General features: G+C 34.3%; 1 protein-coding gene across 2 annotated transcripts in view; it reads right to left on the minus strand.

Moving 5' to 3' along the window:
- Epha3 (EPH receptor A3) overlaps window positions 1-21,311 on the minus strand; it is a 314,096-nt gene that overhangs the window by 22,847 nt on the left and 269,938 nt on the right. For both annotated transcript variants that reach the window (XM_031364209.1, XM_031364208.1), the window contains exons 12-13: window positions 15,842-15,903; window positions 14,245-14,454 (exon numbers count right to left, since the gene is read on the minus strand). In XM_031364209.1, the coding sequence (XP_031220069.1) occupies window positions 14,245-14,454; window positions 15,842-15,903 (272 nt within the window). The remainder of the gene's footprint in view (window positions 1-14,244; window positions 14,455-15,841; window positions 15,904-21,311) is intronic.

Below are 21,311 nucleotides of genomic sequence, written 5' to 3' on the forward strand. Positions count from 1 at the left end.
TTATTTTACAAACAGCTAAAGAGAGTCACTACTCTTCTCTTAGAAGCTACCAGCAGCCAATACTTCAGCAGAGAGTAGTAGGAATGTCCAGTGGGTATTTTCGAAGCCACTGTTGGAAAACATATCTTTAGAACAAAATTTATCCTTAAAAATATAAGAACCCTGAAATCATAAAAAAATAAGAAATTATAAATTGCTCAATGCTAACCCTTTTTTTTTTTAAAAAAAAAAATCGACTATAGCATAATAAACAGTCATAGTGTCATGTCATCTACAACTTGAGGAAACCTCTTAGAATTAAAAGATTTCCAAAATCAAACTTTATTGATTTATCACGAAATTTTAGTTCAGAAAAAAAATATGATGGAAGCTTGTTATTACTTAAATTTTCTGTCATTGGACAGTAGGTTTGTATCCTAAAAGATGATGAATCTGACCTTAACAGAGTGATGCATAAGTCTTTAGTCCTTTCATCACATTCGACTCATTCCAGTTAGGAGACTAGTGAGCACACCACTAATGTTGCATAAGTGCATTAGGTGAGGAAATAATGAAAATCTCACTACTGGCTACAAAGCACCACTCAGATTTAGCAATTTTGCTGCCATTGACAACTAAATCAGACTTACAAAGCTTTTAAATTCCCCCCTTGTCCATGTGAGGCAGTATCAAGTCACTGTAACTTTAAATGAACACAGAAGAAACTGGCATTGAACATATCTAATTGAAAACATAAACCTCAGAAGCAGATTAAACCCCATAAAACAACTGTGGAGTTAAAAGGAAAAAAATGAGTATATCATCACAAATTGTTCAATTCCAGCCTTGTAGATTCAAACTCTTTTGTTCACTAGCAGCACAAAATGAGCTAGTAAAATGTCCATTGTCATAAATAAAATAACATGTAGTGTTCCCAAACTATAATTTGAAATCACAAGCCCATGAAAGCTGAATATGTAATAAAAGCAAAGGTTATGAGCATAGCACACGTGGGTCTGTGACGACCACACACAATTGTTGCTTATATTTAGATTCATTGTCTTGGCAACAGATCAGGCATCCAAGAAAAGCTTGTTTATCTTAGTAGAATCCTGTTCTCCTAAGTTAATGCTGCCTTAACTTCACAATGTTGTCTTTTCCTTGGGAGACATTCTAACCACTTTCTGTGGCTGGCCTGTCTTTCCAGCTTTTGAAGCAAAGAGTATATTACTATTGCCTGCAGTAACCCATGAAGTACATCTTACATTTTCATCTATCTGTAGCCCATCACCTATTGTCACCCATTCCCCTTCATTCCTCTACCTCACAACCTCTATCCCTTCTTGGTAAATACCACTCCATATTAATTTCTATGAGATCAACTTTAGTAGAATACACACAAACCACTTAACATAATATTCTCCAGGCCTATCATTATTGATATCAAGAATAGGATTTTATTCTTTCTAGAATAGAATGTTCTATTGGATAGGCTTCTTTCCTCCTGCATTCTGGACATACCTACATTTGGTGAGACTGGAGAACATGACTGCCTTCTCACTCTTATTATTTATGCATGTGGAAGGGCATGAGAGCCAGGTACTCAAAAAAGTTTTCTATCAACATTTCTGACCAGATATTTCCAGTCACAGTGTCTCTGCATTCTGAGATGACTTCATTTCCTCTGTGCATAAATGATATCAGTGACCCCTAATTAAGACTCTGGGAGGAGTTTGATCCTCCTCCCAGAGTAGCTATAGACAGTATCAAAAGTCTAGTGGGAAAGGGCTTGACTCTGCCAGAGAGCTGCTACTTCAAATGGCACATGAAAGTCCTCGAGCCAGACTCACAGGACCAGGGATTTTATATGAACCTGTTACACTCCCTGTTCCTTATGCTCATTGTTTCTGGCGATACTTTTGCTCTTATTATAGGATTTACCTTCCTTATGGAAGTCAAGAGTTCAATTCACAAGAGCTAATTTATTTGTTTAGTTTTTGCACCTGTTGTTCTCTTTTATATTTAATTAACTTATTTTTTATTTTAGTTATATTGGTGTTCTTCCAATGTGTATGTCTGTGTGAGGGAGTCAGATGCCATGGAACTGAAATTATGGACAGTTGTGAACTGCCCTATAGGTGCTGGGAATTGAACCCAGGCCTTGCGAAAGAGCAACCAGTGCTCTTATCCACTGAGTAATTTAATACATAGATTTTGATAACATATCCTTTTTGGACATTTTCATTTCAACTGTCCTCTCATTTAAAAGAAAAAACAATAATTTGAGTATGATTTTCCTCCTTAGGTGGAGCTTACTGGTGGGCTAGTTTTCATCAGGAGGCCCCAAGGTTGGAGAGCAATGTCGTCATCTGCATGACAAGGGCATAGAGACATACTGAAGACATGTGGGTAAAGGAGGGGGCATTGAGAAGCTTTCACTGCACCACAATGTACAAGACAGTGTCCAGTCTTTTGGTTGAATAATTATTGTGTTAATTTGAACTTACAGAAGACAAACTCATTACTTTTTTTGTTTTGTTTGTGTTTGTTTGTTGGTTTTTACAAATAATTAATTCCAAAGCTTATACATCATCCTCTTCATGATGGGGAACATAAAACCTCTTCCTACCTCATCACCCACCTTAACAGTTCATCTAAGATTTTAAGGTTCCTATTTTTATTTCCTTTTGAGTTTGTGTGTGTATGTATATATGTATATACATACACATACATACACACACACACACACACACACATATATATGTATATATATGAAAAATTTGTTTAACTGGTTGTTTTATAATAACTGCCAAACAGCTATTAAAGATAAAAGGTTTCAATGATGTATGAAAAAAACTGGATTTGATGAGACTGTATGCTGTTTTTATTGGGCCCATGTGATTCCTGACAATAAAATAATTTTATTGCAGCTTTTTTGATGAATTTAACTTGGAACTCATTTCATAATTTGCATTTTCTGGATAAAATACCACTGAATATTGAGAATCTGTTAGAAGAACAATTAGTTAGACAAAGAATTTATGATGATGCATTTTCCATATTATAATAGGTTTTTAAATTAATCATTTATTTAAAAAATGATTTCTGTATTTATATTTAACCTCCTAGAATATTTATGCATTTGAGGTAAGTACATGGAGCAGTCCCAGAATCACAGCATATATATAAAATCTCAGCCTCAGATAGAACTCCAGTTCAAAGTCAGCAGCAACAAAAGTTAATGCTTGCTCCCTATATTTGAAGCATCAAACCTGCAGTCATATCTAACCACATCTGTCTACGTGCAACTTTATGAATTGGGAGTCTCAGGGACTACACAGTTATTCGTCCCACTTGAATACTTTATTTTAGTAGAAATAATAAGTGTTGCTTTCTGGGAGCAGTTTTGATCCTCCTGTTTAATTTTTTGCCAAGTTTCTTGACATTTCTGCAGCAATTTTGCCATGTAAAACATAGGGCTATGGGGAACATAAAAATAGCTATATTCTTCTGTTTATCTTCTCTAACAACCTAACAGCTTGAATATCATATAAAACTTTGCTCTTTGGCTTTCAAATTTCTGTACTGAATCTAAGTGAACAGCAAGGATGCTGACATTCATAGTGATAATTAAGTTGAGGTCTTTAAGAGAGATTAACTTCTTACTAAACCCTAGATCTACTTGAGTATATAAATTTGTCTTCCTTCTATACAATTTATAGAAGAATTTAAAGAGATGGATAAAGAGTTTCAAAGACACATGTTAGGGGTTCTATGGAATAGTGCTTACATGCCATTTTTGAGTATTGGTTAAAAACTTTGAGAATTCAAAATTTATATTTGATAGTTCATATACCTGTGGTCTTTATCTTCCTAATACTGCAACCCATAAAAGAGTTCTTCATGTTATAATGACCCACCCCCACAGACCATAAAAATATTTCATTGCTACTTCATCACTGGAATTCTGCTATTTTTATGAATCTTAATGTAAATATCTAATTTGCAGGATATTTGATATGTGATCCCTTGTAAAAGGGTCAGTCGATTCGTGAAGGGGTCATGACCCACAGGCTAATAACCTCTGTATAAGACACTTAGCCAAACGATGATGATTGTTTTTTCTAGAAGTATATTTGGTGTCATTTTTTTTTCTGAATGTGAGTGATCTCAGGTTTCACTTCTAAACAAATGGCTGAAATGCCTGAGTGTTAAAGCATACTATTCTATACCAATTTTTTTAGTCTCTGTGAAAATAATTTCCTGTTGATTTAAGCATGGTTCCAAGGATTCTCATTTTCTCTCTCTTGTCTGGGAGCTCAGTCAGATTGTACTTCAAGTAGCAAAGGATTTAGGAGCGTTAATCTGAGTAAACCCAGAGTGGCTGAGCATTGACCTTGGAGACATACTCTCAGGTTGAAAGCAGAGATACACTGATAAATCACATTGTCCAATGTCTTAGCATCTATCTGCTTCACTCACTGTAGTAGACAACAAGGTACATTCCAAGAGGAAGCACCCCCAGAAGATACATCTATTCCAGTCTTAAGTAGCTCCTGACTGAGGGTTACTGAGGGATAGTTTCAGCACATATTGTTTGCCATGAAAGACTCGAGACAGATGGATGTTTAAGAAGCAGAAGCCCACCCTTGAACTCTTGAGATTTTTTTCAACTTTGTGTAAAATAATAAAGAATTTATTAATACACAGGAGAACACTCACATTCAAATAGTTCTAAGAATGCAAAAACCACAACTCGAATAAGTAATGCTTATGTCCCTTTCAGATACTCACACAATAATACAAAAGCTAGGTAATATGATGGAAAATGCATACCTGTACTACAGCATACAACCTGAAAGAATAAGGCTACATGTGACATTGTGGCTCTAGTTCTTTCCAAAGTCAGTAAATTATTAAATTCCAAATTATGTATTATATATAAACCAAATCCCTAAGTTGTTTTCAAAGTATCTTTTAAAAATTATTTTAAAGTATGTGAACTTAGGGTAGGGAATATTCATGTAAAAAATTATTAACTGCTGAGCCCTCTCTCTAGCCCCTCAATTTGTATTCTTTACCTTTCAATATAATACTGTTGTAAGAGTGTACGCATAAACTAATGAACCAAATCAGAAAGCCCAGAAGCAAATCTTTACATCTACAGCCAACTAACTTCTGACAACTATGGTAAGCCTAGGCATTACAGGAAGAAATATCTTCTCAATGAATCATGGGAAAACTGGATCTCTACAGAAGAAAGAATGACTCATCCTCATTCGTCCCCATTGACCAATTCAGTGTACTGGGAAGATTTAGTGCAGGACATGGGACACTGATCTAGCTAGAAGAAAATGTGGGAACGTTCTTCAGAACTTTAGAACCAGCATGAAAGTTTTGGACAAACTCCACAAGCAATAGGATATAAACAAGGCTAGATGAGCAGGGTTATAATAAACCAAAAGTTGTCACCATAAAAATAAATAAATAAATAAATAAATAAATAAATAAATAAATAAATAAATGGAACAGACAACAGAGTACAGAAAAACGCCACAAGATGGTAGAAAGTATTTTTCTGGTATGTATCTGACAAGATATTTCAATACCAGAATATAGATCATAGACACTCAGGAACAATAAGATTTAACTTGACTTTTAAAGGGTCAATAGATTTAGATAGTAAATAGTTTTTGAATAGCATACATACATACAAGATGTTCAACATCATTAATCATCTGGTAAATAAAATTCACAAATAATATACATTATATAAAGACTAAAGAAGTAGAGTAAGAAAGGGTTTGTGACAGGGCCTGGATTGAAAACAGGAAAGGGGGAAATATTGTAGTTAGAATATCAAAAAGTTGGTAGAGATCCTGGAAAAAGAGAGTCTATACACACTGTTGGTAGGACTATTATATAATGGAGTCTTTATTGAAAATAGAATAGAGGATACTTAAAAAATTAAAAGTCAATAACCGTAAGACCCACTTCTCCCACTATTAATTTTTTTTTTTGTATCAAGGAAACAAACTAATCATGTCAAAGAGGCATTGCATTCCTGTGTTAATAGCAACACCACTGACAATGACCGTGAGAGGGAAGAAATCTATGTATCCAGCAACAGCACAGATTGAAAGGGGGAACATGACACTGCAATACTATGCATTCATAAAAATAAGGGGGCTCTTCATCTCTGTGTCTAAATGGATGGAACTGGAAATAAGCAAATTAACTGAATTAAGTGAGACACAAGAAGACAGGCATGTGTAACCACACTCATATGTGGAATTGCAAAGTATTTTTCTTTTTTTTTTACGATTTACTTATTTACTTTATTTATATGAGTACACTATAGATGTTATCAGACACACCAGATGAGGGCATTGGATCACATTATAGATGGTTGTGAGCCACCATGTGGTTGCTGGGATTTGAACTCAGGACCTCTGGAAGAGGTCTTAACCGCTCAGTGCTCTTAACCGCTGAGCCATCTCTCCAGTCACCAGCAAAATATTATTCTTATAAAAGTGAGCATATTAGGGACTTTTAAAGACCTGGGGGCAAAAGAAGGTAGGGAAGGTCAGGAAAGATTAATCAACAGATATCAAATTATTGTTAGATTGGAGCAAGAAGTTCTGGCATGCTATTGTATAGCATGGATACTTTCAATAAAAAACTGTGTATTAGTCTAGTGCTGGTGGCACACGCCTTTAATCCCAGCACTTGGGAGGCAGAGGCAGGCGGATTTCTGAGTTCGAGGCCAGCCTGGTCTACAGAATGAGTTCCAGGACAGCCAGGGCTATACAGAGAAACCTTGTCTTGAAAAACCAAAACAAACAAACAAACAAACAAACAAGAACTATGTATTATACAATTTAAAAAAAATTAGATAATTTAAAATATTTTCACCTTAAGGAAATAGTAAATCTTTGAGGAAGCAGATATTATTAAATATTTAGTTCAAATATTATATATGCATTCATGCATTAAAGCTTCACATTGTACACCATTGAAATGTAAATGTATACTTATAATGTTTTATGTATTATCTATAATTTATTTTAAAATTTACAAAAATTAATTTAAAATTCTTAGGATGTTGCAATTTTGATATAATAGAATGCCAAAGAAGCAACATTATAAGTTAAAGAGGTATTTTCAATATTGAAGGAATAGTATATGTTCATAGTAAGATAATACTAGTAAGACAAAATCATTCTAATAATTAGAAATAGAATGTATCTTGAAGACTCACATAGGTAATATTAGAAATTGTGAAATAACAAAGATGAACCAGTAACAATAGTCTCCAAATCCCCACAGAGACACTTCTAATGATTGTGTGTGTGTGTGTGTGTGTGTGTGTGTGTGAGAGAGAGAGAGAGAGAGAGAGAGAGAGAGAGAGAGAGAGAGAGAGAGAGATCCCCTGTATGTGTATACTTAGCAAGTCATTGCACCAAATGTAAAGTAATGCCAGAGATAATGTTAACAAAACAATGCTTCTGACACCATAGTGGATGGAATTAATGCAGTACTGACTAACACCTTACTATGGGAAGGAAATTAGAGCTGGGCATAATATCTCATGCCTACAATAACAGAACTCAGGTGGCTCAAGCAAGGAGACACAAATTTTCATCCTACCTGAGCTATATAACACATTATATATATTTATTTATTATATTTTATATTATTTAGAATAATTTTAAATTTAAATATATTTTGATTATATTTTCCCCTCCTCCATTCTCCTGCTTCCTACCTATCCAAATTTTAATATTTTTCTCAAAAGCAAGCAAACAAACAAAACACCAATATATAGAATCTTTTCCAAAACTAAGAAAACAAAATAAAACCACATACCAAAAGAAAAACAAAACACTAAACTGTAACCAAATAAAATTACATAAAATAATTATATGTTGGTCAACTGCTCCTGATCATGAGTCATGTAACAGATTGCTTTATAGCTCCAGTATCACTCTCTTGGATAAAACTCTTGTCTTCCCTCTGCTGGGAAGTATAAGTGGCAGTTCAGTTGTTAACCTAACTATACCTCTGCTAGAGGATGAATATTGTAAATACATTAAGAATTCAAGAAACTAGCCATCAAAAATCCTAATAACCAAATTAAAAAACTGGAGTATAGATATAAACAGGTTCATTAAATTGGAAAACTGCATGTAGGAGAATTCAAATAGATTTTCATTTAATAACTACATAAACCTAAACTCCAAATAGATCAAAGACCTGAACATAACACCAGATACACTGAACCTGGTAGAAAATAAGTAGGTTGAGATATAACCTTTAACTAATTGGCACTGGAAGAGACTTTCTGAAGAGAACACTGTTAGTACATGTACTAAGGTTGGAATTTAATATATAGTACATCATAAAACTGAAAAGCTTCTCCATGACAAAGGACACCATCATTCAGACAAAGTGGTAGCTTACAGAATGGGAAAAGATTTTTACTAACTATACATTCCATAGAGAATTACTATCTAAAACATACAATGGACTCAAACCATGAGATAACAAGAGAACAAATAACTCAATTTAAAAATGGAGTACAAATCTTAACAGAGAATTAGTAAAGGGGGAAGCTCACATAATTGAGATACACTTAAGAAAATGTTTAACAGACTTAGCCAACAGGAAATGCAAATTAAAACTACTTTGAAATTTCATTTTACATCTGTCAGAATGTTTAAGATCAACATAACAAGTGATATTTCAACCTCCTGAGGATGTGGACTAAGAGGAACACTACACATTGCTGGTAGGAGCGCAAATTCATACTGCCCCTATGGAAATCAGTGTAGTGGTTCTTCAGTAAGAGGGGCATTGATCTTCCTAAAGATCCTGCTATATATACTCTTGGGAATATATCCAAAGGATGCTTCATCCTACTAAAAAGACATTTGGTCAACAGTGATCCTTGTTGCCCTCTTCATAACAGCCAGAGACTAGAAACAAGCTAGATGTTCCTCAGTGGAAGAAAAGGTAATGAAAATGTGATAACTTACCCAATGGATTATTACTCAGCTGTTAAAAAATGACATCAGGAAAGGTGCAGAAAATATGGATAATACTAGAAAAAATCACTTTGAGAATAGTAACAGATCCAGGAAGACATATATGGTATGTATTCTCTTATATGAGAATTACCTGTTTAGTCAATGATATCCAAGCATTAATCCATAGAACCACAGATGCAAGATATAGAGTAAGGAACTAGAGGTAACAGATAGAGCTTGTTAGGAAAGTGAAATATAGAGAGATGTATTTAGAACATGAGCCAGATAGGGCTGCAGAGTAATACTTTGTCCCTGTGCTAGAAAACAGAAGAAAAAATAAAAACAATGAGCTACCTCATTCTTGGAACTGCTCTTCCTGCAACTGATTTTTTCCCTGATCTGAGTTATACTGAGTGCAAACTCATGAGGTAAAATCTTGGCTCTACTCACTTCTAGACCCTCAGTCTCAAGAACTATGTCTGGAACATAGTAGCTACTAATTTACTGCACAAATCTGGGATTTAGTGACTCATGCTTTTCATAGAATAACAGTTCCTTCAGGGGACTGTAGATAAAATATTTAAACACATTACCATAAAACTTCCATATTCAATGTTCCACTTCAAAATTACAGCTTTGATTTTCCATCATGTAAATACAGATAGATTTATTTTTCCCAGCCTGAAATAATCATGCTAGCCATCCGTCTAAAGTGTACATTGAGAACATCCAAAGGTGACTTATCAACTTTTGATTCCACAGTGGTAACTGAAGTCAATATATACTTTAGACTTTGTAGATGTAAATGGCTATGTTTTGTGAAGTTACATGCAAGACTTGTCGTGCCTAATTAGAGAGTGGAAAGTAGTTTGGCATTGGTTTTATTTACTTATAATGGTTACTGTTATCAAACAAAGAACATTGCTTACTTTGTTCTTTATTCATGTTCTTCATTTTTTATTCATGTGTTAATGGAATATGGCTAATATTACTCATCTATATTACATCATGCCATTTTTGATGTTAACAGTTTTCAGTTGAGAACCCTTCAAGAACAAAGACTTAGGTTTTCAACTGGGCAGTGCTGGCACATGCCTTTAATCTCAGCACTTGGGGGCAGAAGTAGGTAGATTTCTGAGTTCAAGGCCAGCCTGGTCTACAGAGTGAGTTCCAGGACAGCCAGGGCTATACAGAGAAACTCTGTCTCAAAACAAAAACAAAAACAAAAAAAGACTTAGCTTTTCATAATTTTCATTAGAGGTACTATGAACAAAATAAGACCATTAAGTTATTTACCATTCGCCATCATTTTTACTCATTTAAGATATGAAGTTAGATAATATGATGTTTTCCAAAATATTAGTAGAAACAACTCAGTAGAATCACAGTTATAAAATCTACACAACATAAAAATTTCTTTATCACCAAATATCTGATCCTCTCAACCAAGCTTGGATTTTATTGGTTATGCTCAGAACAAAACCTCATAATGAAGTAAGGAGAAAATGATGTAACATTGGAAGATAGACCCAAGAGAAAATCAACTTTCTTAAGGTTTTTTTAAGTTTCCCAACATAGTCCATGAAACAATTACATGCATAATTATTGAAATTATAAAAGGGAATAGGTTGCCTAACTGCCTAACATATAGACCACTAAAAGTCTACCCTTAGTCAAATTAGGAAAATATATGTAACAGAAGATCCACAACTGGTGCATTGTAATTATGAGTTCTGTTTCAACATGAGAGTATGGATGTTATTTGGCACAGATGCATACAAATGTGCACAAAATGCTAAAATCAAAAAGTCATATAAAACAAAATACTGGCACAAAATTCTTACCAACATGGCTCTTTTATTAATTCTTTTAAAATTTTGTGCCTTTATGTATGTGTAGTTTTCTCTGTATGTGTGTGTGTGTGTGTGTGTGTGTGTGTGTGTGTGTATAGTGTATAGTAGGCATGTGTGTAAGTGTATGTTTATGCATGTGTGTGTATGTGTGTGTGGAGAGAGAGAGAGAGAGAGACAGTCAGTCAGACAGACAGACAGACAGAAACAGAAGCCACAGAACCTGTACCAAGGTCTTCACGTGAATGTGGATGTCACAGCACAACTTACACAATTAGGTTCTTGCCTGCCAACATGGTTAATTTAAAATAAATTATGTGGTAGTACAATTCAAAACAAAAGAGACAAGGAACATGTCATAATCATATTTTGAAAGCAACATGTTGTAAAAACAAAAGAATAAGTTCTTTTGTTTGTTGCTCAACAAGAGAATTGTTTTAGGATTTATTTGTGGGCTGCATGCTTCACTCATACCAGCGAAGGGAAATCCAGGGGATTTTTCAGGATGATTTGTGAGAGTAGGGTGCAGCTGCAGTTATGCTTCACAAACAGCTCTTTAAAACATATCAAATCACACAAAACGACATCATAATTTAGATTTATATCATTGAATGACTACTGAAATATTTATTTAGCTTTCAAGGTACTTTTCCTAGCGAAGCACCTGTAGCAATTGTCTTCAAAGTGTCATTCAGGCATCTGTAGGGATCCCAAGAGCATTTCAGGGAGTCTGTGAGCTCGAAACTATTTTCATAATAACACTAAAACTTTATAGCCTTTTCACTTGCAACATCCCAAGAGTTTGAAGTAGTGTTTTACAGAGGGTACAGGATGCATAATAATATTGTACAATCTGCAATGTCAACATTTGGAATTTTGGCATCACTCAGGAGTGAAAAAATGCAGAGCAATAACTGGATGTGTGTATTGAAAATAGCTGATTCTTCCTTAAAATCCTTATTAAAATAGAATCACACACACATTCAAATGACTGCTTATTTGGTTCCTTCTTTTCATCACACTGTTGAAAACATAAGGGGGCTCATTATATGAAATCTAATATCATTATATATGTTGCATATATATGTATATGTATTTAAATATGAACACAGAAGAGAATAGTATGGAGAAATAGGTAATATGTTTAGAGAACAAGCATATTCTCATGACATAAGTACTCCAGTTGAAGATTCCGATATTTTATTTATCTATTATTTAAATTATATGTATGGGAGCCCAGGTTTGACATGAGCGCTGGGACATGTGTTCAGTTCCTTATGTTCACACAGCCAGTACTCCTGCTTACTGAGCCATGTGTCCAATTTCTGGTTTTTTTTTTTTTTTTTTTTTTTTTTTTTTTTTTTTTTGTACATAATTTGTTGAAACAGTTTCTTCACCACTCTTTATTTTGCCTGACTCTCACAGAGACATTTGAAATAATGGAAGCATCAGACACCCTCCATCAACAGCACTGAATCAAATGTTGTTCATGGGTTTTGTTTGTTTGTTTGTTTGTTTGTTTGATTGATTAATTGATTTCTCCCTACCTAAAGGCAACAGCATACAAAATGTCAGTGTCAAAGAGTCAATGGATTGAAATACAGAGTGGCATTTCTTGAACTGTAGAAATACAGACACTATACAAAATATCTTAAGTGTTATTTAAGTAACCTGTGATATTTAATGTGAGTTCAACATGTTTATACAAAACATGACTCGAACAATTTCAAATATTTTTGAAAAGAAAAAAGTCATTGAATATTAAGCCAAGTAAATAATATAGCATCCAAGAATAGAACATTTTTGGATGCAAACACAAATGAATAAACTTGATTTTATATACAGGGTTTTTTTGCAGAAATAAACTTTTATCTCATTCAAGTTTATTCCCCCAATTATTTTTGCTCAAATGTTTATTAATGCTATTTGGCACAGTCTCTCTTTAAATTTCAAAAAGAGGAGCTCTCATATTTTTACTTAAACTAAATCTCCACTCAATATGCATTTTCCACAGAACTGCTTAGAATGACAACTCAGCTGTTTTGGTATGTTTACATAAAAAATAGCAGTCCAATAACTTTACAATCATACTTACTCATCTTAAGGGTAAATCATAAAATTACTATAATAAACAAAATGTGTTATTGGAGATTAAGTCAATGACTACAAAATTACTGTAGACATGCAGATGCTTCTCTAAAGGAAGCTGGGACCCCCATGGGTATTTGAGAGGACTCTAAAGGAACTTAAGAATGAACACTGAGCTGCTCTGAGCAACTGTGTGCAATGGGAATGGATCCGCTTGGCTAGTGGTTAGCAAGAATCTTCTGACACTGAGATTTCAAAACAAATCCCCTTGCATTGTTATTTAGAAATGATCCATAAGAATACTGACATACTGATTTCTTCTTTTTTATGCCCTTATTTACTCCTTCTTTCCTTAAAAAAGACAAATAAATGGACCTCAAGTGTCTCTAGCCCTAACAAAGTCACAATCAGAATAAGCAGGAATAAGGAGAGCAGATTATCACATTTGTCTGGCCCTGTCAGCTTCCCACTATAGCAGCCATTCTGTAGAGTATTCTAGGATAGAATTGGGATCAAGGAGGCTCAGATTTGATATATGTGATAGTATATGTGACAAAAAAATTAGAGCCTGACTCAAGAGCTTGCTTATATCATATGTTCAAATATAAGTCTCCTATTAGATGTTCTTTATCAAACCTGGAAGTATTCTTTTGAATATGACAGTTGTCACAGAAACAAACCAAGCATTGAATCATTTTCTGGACTGTTAGAAGTTTATAGAGTTGTGGAACCTTATAAAAGACATCTTCAGAGAACTAAGCAGTAGTGAGCAGAATAGTCTCTCCTTGGGATTATAAGTAAATATTATCCTTTGTTACCTATGTTTTTTCCTGGGATGAGAGTGTGGTCAGAAGCTGTGTTTGTGGAACCTGTATTGGGTGATGTTTGTAGAGAACACAGAAACATCAAGAGATACTGTGGAAGATATTGACTTTAAATATTTAAAAATAACACACTAGCTAAAAAAATCCCAGAGAAATTTTCAAACCTGCCTGTTAAAGATAGCTTAATCAAAAATTGTGAGTAAAAATGTCAATAGCTTAAACATGTGGAAACTTTGTTGTGTTGAGTAGATGTTTATTAGACCAGGTATGTATTTTCACAATTATAATAGTTGTTTGGCTTTTAAATGCAACCTATCCATTTTTCACAAAATAAATGATACTTATTGAGAGATGTCTCCATGTATGGAAAACGGAACTGACGCATGATTTTATGTTATCATTTTCTGCTTGTGTATACACTCACACATTTATAATATGGAAACTGTAATAATAACAGATATCCCCATTCCTTACCCTGGTTGTGTAAGCAGCTTCCGGATCATCTTCAAGCACTCGAGAGAGTCCGAAGTCAGAAACTTTGCACACCAGGTTACTGTTGATCAAGATGTTCCGAGCAGCAAGGTCCCGGTGGACATAGCCCATATCTGAGAGGTACTTCATACCTGACGCTATCCCACGGAGCATTCCCACAAGCTGGATGACTGTGAACTGGGCATCGTGTTTCTGAAATGCATTTGTAATACAGACTAAGATATGTTCCTTTTATTTTATGATTTCATATGCCAATATCTTTCATTATTGACTTTACACATTTTGACTAAAAGCATCTAAGATTATCATTATCTGCAAACAAATGAATGTGTAGTTAAAACAAAATTGGTAGTGGTTGCATTACTCAGTATTCCATTATATTATCAGAATTCAGTTCAAAAGTAAGATGGCCTTGATCTTTGATCTTTGTATGATACTCAGGCACATTCTCAAAAACTAATATTAAGAAAAACTTAACCAGCATGGGCATCTCAAGATGATAGCTATTTGATTTAAATTTTATTCTTCTCTAAAGTTGAAAGCTGAAAAATTTAACAATCATTGTAAATAATTAATTATGTGAAAAAATGTGTTTGTCCAATGTTTATGTTATGGCCTAACCCTGGGTTGTAGCTAATCAAAGAGAATATAATGAAAGACCAAGTCATAGTGTCCTGGACTGAAAACCTCCTAAATATTTGTATTTAAATATTAATATATAGATTATAAGATATAGTTAATAGATATATCATGTTTAAAGCATTCAATTCAGAAAACACTTTGAAATATATAAATAATAATTGTCTCTAAAATTATATATGCCTTATTAAAATGAAAACAATTATTTCTCCTTCTTAGAAAACTTTTTCATTCATTCTATGCATTTTATATGTCTGTCCATTGGTCCATCTGTCATCTTCATAAATTAAAAAAAAAATCTAAAAAGACATTGTGGACAGGGTAAATATCTTTTGTATTCTTGTGAAATCGTTAATGGTTTTTTGAATGTCTTGAAGATTTTCCATTTCTTCAACATATTTGTTGAAGTAAATTAAACTGTAATATATTAAATATATTCAATACATAAACATTAAAATTAAAAAATATTATCACTTACCAATTAGAGCTCTCAATTGAGAATAGTTTACCATTTCATCAAACAACTGATTTCTTAGTAGACAGGATTATGTGAGATCAATCTTAATTAATTAAAAAGAAGGAAGGGAAAGGACTACTTCTGCCTTATGTCAATTTCATTTATATGTGGATTTAGGGTGATTTTTCTGTCTTTAAATTCATTTAAACTTTCATGGGGCAATACAAAAACCTTACTATTTTTTTTTTAATTTTTGAATACAAACCATTCACATTTGGGGGTAAAAGATAAAGGTAATTTTTACAATTCCCTTTGGTAAATAATCCTAGTCTATTTCATTTTTACTTGAAATTTGACACCAAAATGCATAGTACAATATTATAAGACATATAATACATTCTATGACTCACTTGTCAATATGTATGTTTACATAAACTATATCATATAGACACATAAATATTATAAATCTGATAATTTACTCACACGTAAGAAACTGTCCAAGGAGCCGTTCTCCATGTATTCTGTAACAATCATCACTGGCTTACCTGAGCATATAATAAATGATAGATATATATTTAGCAGCACTATTAACTGTTATCAACTAAAGAACATACCTATCATATAAACTTTGGCAGATATAATAAACATAGCAAACTTTTATGTCCTCCAAACACTACAATGTTGTAATAAAAATAAATCCACATTTCAAAATAAAATGCAAAAAAGTACAGAAGGCTAGGCTCTAGAACAAAGATTCCATAACCTACTTCATCTAAATTGAATTATTTATCACAGTGTTTCCCAGCCTATTCAAGTGTGCTTCTTTATTCCTTTGCTTCTAAGGTACTACTGAGAATCAAATATTTTGTCTTCACCCTTATTGTTTTAGTTTCATTTCTGTTTCTGTGATAAAATACTGTGACAAAAGCAAATCAGGTTTAAACATTTGTTTTGCTCACAATTTCACATCATAGTCTATTATTTTGGAGGAATTAAAGGCAGCAAGAATGGAAGGGGTGAGCTATTTTTACAGTTAAGACCTGAGAGTTACCATCAGTAGTAGTGTCAGGCCTTGGAGCCTCCCTTTGAGTTAGGAGCCTAGCATGGGTGCCCTCTGAGAGGCCCAACAAGCAGATGAAAGAATCAGACACAGATTCTTACACCCAACCAATGGACAGAAGCCAGGGACCCCTGTGGTTGGACTAGGGAAAAGCTGGAAGAAGCTGAGGAGGAGAGCAACCCCATGGGAATACCAGCAGTGTCAATTAACTGGACCCTTGGGATCTTTCAGACACTGACTACCAACCAGACAGCATAAACCAGTTGATATGAGGCCCCCAACACATATACAGCAGAGGACTGCCTGGTCTGGCCTCAGTGAGAGAAGAAGCACCTAAACCTTGAGAGACTTGAGGCCCCAGGAAGAAGGGGAGGAACAGGGGTCTCTGGCTTCTGTCCATTGGTTGGGTGTAAGAATCTGCATCTGATTCTTTCAGCTGCTTGTTTGGCCTCTCAGAGGGCACCCATGCTAGGCTCCTAACTCAAAGGGAGGCTCAGGAGTGGTGGAGTAGGACAAGTAGACAGGACAAGGGGTGAAGTATGGGATAATGTACAGCCAGAGGGCAGACCAAGAAGGGAATAATGACTGGGCTGTAAAAAAAGATTAAAGAATAAAACAACAGAAAAAGAAAAGAACTGAGAGATAGTGAATGTACTTGTATCAGGACTCAGTTCACTGTCTTGGTTTCATAAAGTACAGGACATAAACCTGGGGAATGACCCCAACTATTTCAGGCTAAGTCTGCCCACATCTAGAAGCACAATCAAGACAATCTCACACAGACAGGATCTTAGTTCAGGCCATCAAGACAACCCTCTTCACAGGTGATTTTTAGCTGTGGCAGATTGACAATTAAAACTCATCACTGCACTGAGAATGCTCAAGGAATTATCACTCAGTTATCTTCTCTGTAGCATTTCTGGAGGTATAGGATGTGGATCAGACTCTTACTCCCCTTAGTTTTCCTGCCTTCAGATTTTAATGACAATCTGCCTATAGTTACATTTTTAAATAGCAAAATTTTTCATCTACTATTTTATGATTATTTTCCAAGTCTAGAGGATCCAGGTTAAGTCAAAACTGAGAATTCTTGAGAGTCCTTGGGCATAGGACAGGCTCTGGGCATACAATCACATCCAACTCATTGTATGACACAGTAGCTAGTTTCCTTCTAAGCATGTTCTCTGAATGGAAATCAGTTCATTGAGTTGTTTTGTTTTGATTTTGTGTTCTTAATTCTTCTTCCTCTCCCTAGTCTTCATATATATCATTCTCCTTCATATATATTAACTTCAATTATTTTAATAGTATGAGACCCATTTTATTTTTTCCTTCCACTGGTATTAGTTATCTCATTTTTGTTGTTAAGGCAGGCTGTCATGTAGCTTAGATGCATCTTGAATTCACTATGCAGTATAGCCTGGCAATTAACTTCTGATTCTAGCCTTTCTTCCATCTGGTAAATGTTCCTCATACACATTTCTGCCATACCCTGTCTGTCCAGTGCTAGGGATCAGTTGTTGGGTCTCATGCATGCTGGCAAACACTCTACCAAGTAAACTATATTCTCAGTTAGTATGCCTTTTTTGATAGTACTAATTATCCTCCTTTCTTTACTTAATTTCATTATATTTTCCTTTTAGAGGTATAAATGAACTCTATATACTGAAACAGTATGATGTATATCATTCTTACATCACTTATAATTTTGGTGTATCTTAATAATTAAATTAAATATCCACATATTTAAATTACATGAAAACTCTCAGATAATTTTTACATAAATTACTATCAACTGATACATTGGCCTATTTTTTATTAAGGTATCGATTTATTTATATTCTTTTAGTGCCACATCAATGTATCCCTTTGATTTAACCATATAATTTGCTTTTTCCAAATCTTAGCTAAACCTTAATTGGACAAGTTTCAAGAAAAGATGCCATCTTTACTTGTGGCATAGAAACATTGTATTCTAAGAAAATTTACTTCCAGCCCTGTCTTTTACTATAGTACAGGAATGATTTAAGGAATGAATGAATGAAAAATAAGTTTGCTTATTCTAAGTCTCTACAGATCATTATCAGGGTCTGTGCTCCTTCCTACTATGATTCTGGGGAGAATAATATGCTACCAAACCAGAGTGCATGCTTCAAAAGTAGTTGAAGAACCTCTGCTTCACTTGGCTGCTTGCTGCTTTTGTATACCATTCATCTCTCTGCTTATCATAGATTTCCTCTGGCTTTCAGCCTTATGGCCATTTCACTTCTCATTAGCATGTCTTGTAAAATGTTTGGCAAGGGAAATAAAAGTAGCTAAGAAGTCAAACCAGTCAATTAAGCCATAGCCCCATGACCATCCAGAAATGAGATCAGGCTGCCTGCAGCTCTTCTAATTTAGGTATTTGTAAACACTTCTGTTAAGATAGGCAAGTCTGGAAATGTGCTTTGCATTAAGTTCAAAGATCCAGCAACCTAAATGTATGGACAAAGAGCAAACAGAGTCACTTGGAGAGCAATATCCTAACTTACAGTTCCCATTGTGAATTTGAAAAATATGGTCCAAAAGGAAAGACTCTGGAATAGTGGTGAGACTTTGCTGCAGCATGCATTAAATGTAGTGGAGAATGATCTACAAAACACCAGCTCATCTGCACATTATGAAGTGTGCTACTTACTAAAAAGTTTGCATGACCCACCCTATGTATACTTTGATTAGTACGTGACACAATCTGCTTTCTCAAAATGGAGTCTGTATCATTTTTTTTGTCACTAGAGAATCCTAACACACATCTCGGGATATGTAATAAGCCAACTGAAATTCTAGCCTATGACTGGCTGAAGAATATTCACCCAAAATCATTGAGGCAAATTTCACAGTACATTTTCACTTCCATTCCTGAATGTATTAAGTTTAAAAAGAAAACAGAAGAAAGAGCCTCTTGCAGTAATACAGTAAAGAACCAAGTCAGTCTGTTACAAGAAGTTCATTTCCATAATTATCTGCAGTAGCTCAGAGATATTAAAAGTCACTTACTCACTGCTCAATGACATCATCTAAGAATTCCAGATTAAGGCCTGTAAGTTGATGGTGACAATTATCTTATGCACAATTTCCATAAGAACAAGAGTTGGGTGGTGTAATATAGGTCCTATAATCGTCTTGTCTTTAATTTTTTTTCTAATCTGAGTTTTGGGATTAAAATATTTACATTCAAGTTTTAAAATATTTATCAATATTAAAGGAAATGCTAGCTGTTCCCAAACAACAATACTAATTATTTCTAACACAGTAAAGTTGCTTTTTCTAGTCCTGGATATGCTGTTTACTTGTCTGTTTGTCTTGAGACAGAGCCTTGCTAAGTGTCCCCCGCTAGCCTGGCACTTTCTGTATGGTCCAGGCTGGCCTTTAACTCGTGGTCTTCTTTTTGTGTCAGCTTCTCATATGATTGGCTACTTCTGTGTAATACATGGCTCCTCAAGCACACTTTTATAAATGGGTGTGATATACAGTAAAAACCATTGCCAACAGCAGAAGAAAAGAAAAAGAGTAGAAAAGAGATGGAAGTGGAAATGAATTCTAAGAAATAAACTTCACAATATCTCTGAGACAGAAGATTTGCATCATGCATCATTGACTTTCCTTCGCTCATAATAGACTGGTACAAATATTGTAAGAAAGGGAAGATTTGTAATTTTATTAGACCATTATAAAGATACAAAGTATATTTTCTGATTCCATTTTAAAGGAAGCAGTTTTTGGTTGTTGTTGTTGAAATAACCATGGTAATATCTACAAATCCATGTGCTAATGAAAGCAGAGGTTGAGTCCATTTGAGTTAAGCTGTAAAATCCACAGCCAAGCAGCTAGCATGTGGCAATTGTGGAAGTCATGGGTAAGGTTGAAGTTTGTCTAAGCTGGTCCCTGCTTTTTATATATTGGGTCTGAAATCCTGGTTCCAAGCGCTTTTCATCAATGATAATTGCCACCTCAATGCTCAGTCTTTCAGTCCTGCTGCTATTCAAGTATACAGGATTCCTTAAAGTAAGTGTGTACATTTTCATACATGTGCACATATGCGCAAATTCTCAAAGAGGCCAGTCATCAATTTTCTGTTTGTTCTTCTATTGTTCTCTTCCTAAGTTTTTTGAGACAATCTTTTCACTGGTCCCCAAACTCATTAATTTCACTAGAATGAAATATCAGCGAGCATTGGGGATCCCCCTGCCTCTATTTCACCTTCCCTTTACCACAAGGACTGAGTTAACAATTGTGCACACTTCCCTATCCATTCTTGACATGGGTGCTCAGGATCCAAATCCAGATTTTCATCTTTGTGCACTACCACTTTACCCACTATGCCATGTCTCCAGCCCATTAAATTTATATATTTTCTATGTATGATATGTTAAATAATTTTTAAATTTAAAGTAGTTTATTTCTGAAGGTATTAGTACCTCTATTCTTTTTAACAGTGTAGTAAATAATTAAAATTATTAATTATTAAACAAATCACTTTGAATTCTTAGGATAAACTAAGCTTGGTCACTATATGCTTCATTATTGTCAATACTTAATTATTTCTTCCCTATTCACTCTTCTCTTTTTGTACATTAGTAGACACAGCTTTATAATTGTTGTTACCAAATTTTATTCTGCATTACTATGACTATATATTTTACCCTCAAATAATAATTGCTTAACCTACACCAGGTTGACATAATATCTAGCCTCATAGTTCAAAGTGGCACTTTTCCTTTTTTTCTGCAAACAGTGTGAGGACAGAGCTACTATATACTAAGCTAGTGTTTCCATGTATGCATGTATTTATATATATGTATGCATGTATATATATATATATATATATATGTGTGTGTGTGTGTGTGTGTGTGT

Source organism: Mastomys coucha, unplaced genomic scaffold (assembly GCF_008632895.1).
Source record: "Mastomys coucha isolate ucsf_1 unplaced genomic scaffold, UCSF_Mcou_1 pScaffold12, whole genome shotgun sequence".
NCBI classification, from domain to species: Eukaryota; Metazoa; Chordata; class Mammalia; order Rodentia; family Muridae; genus Mastomys; species Mastomys coucha.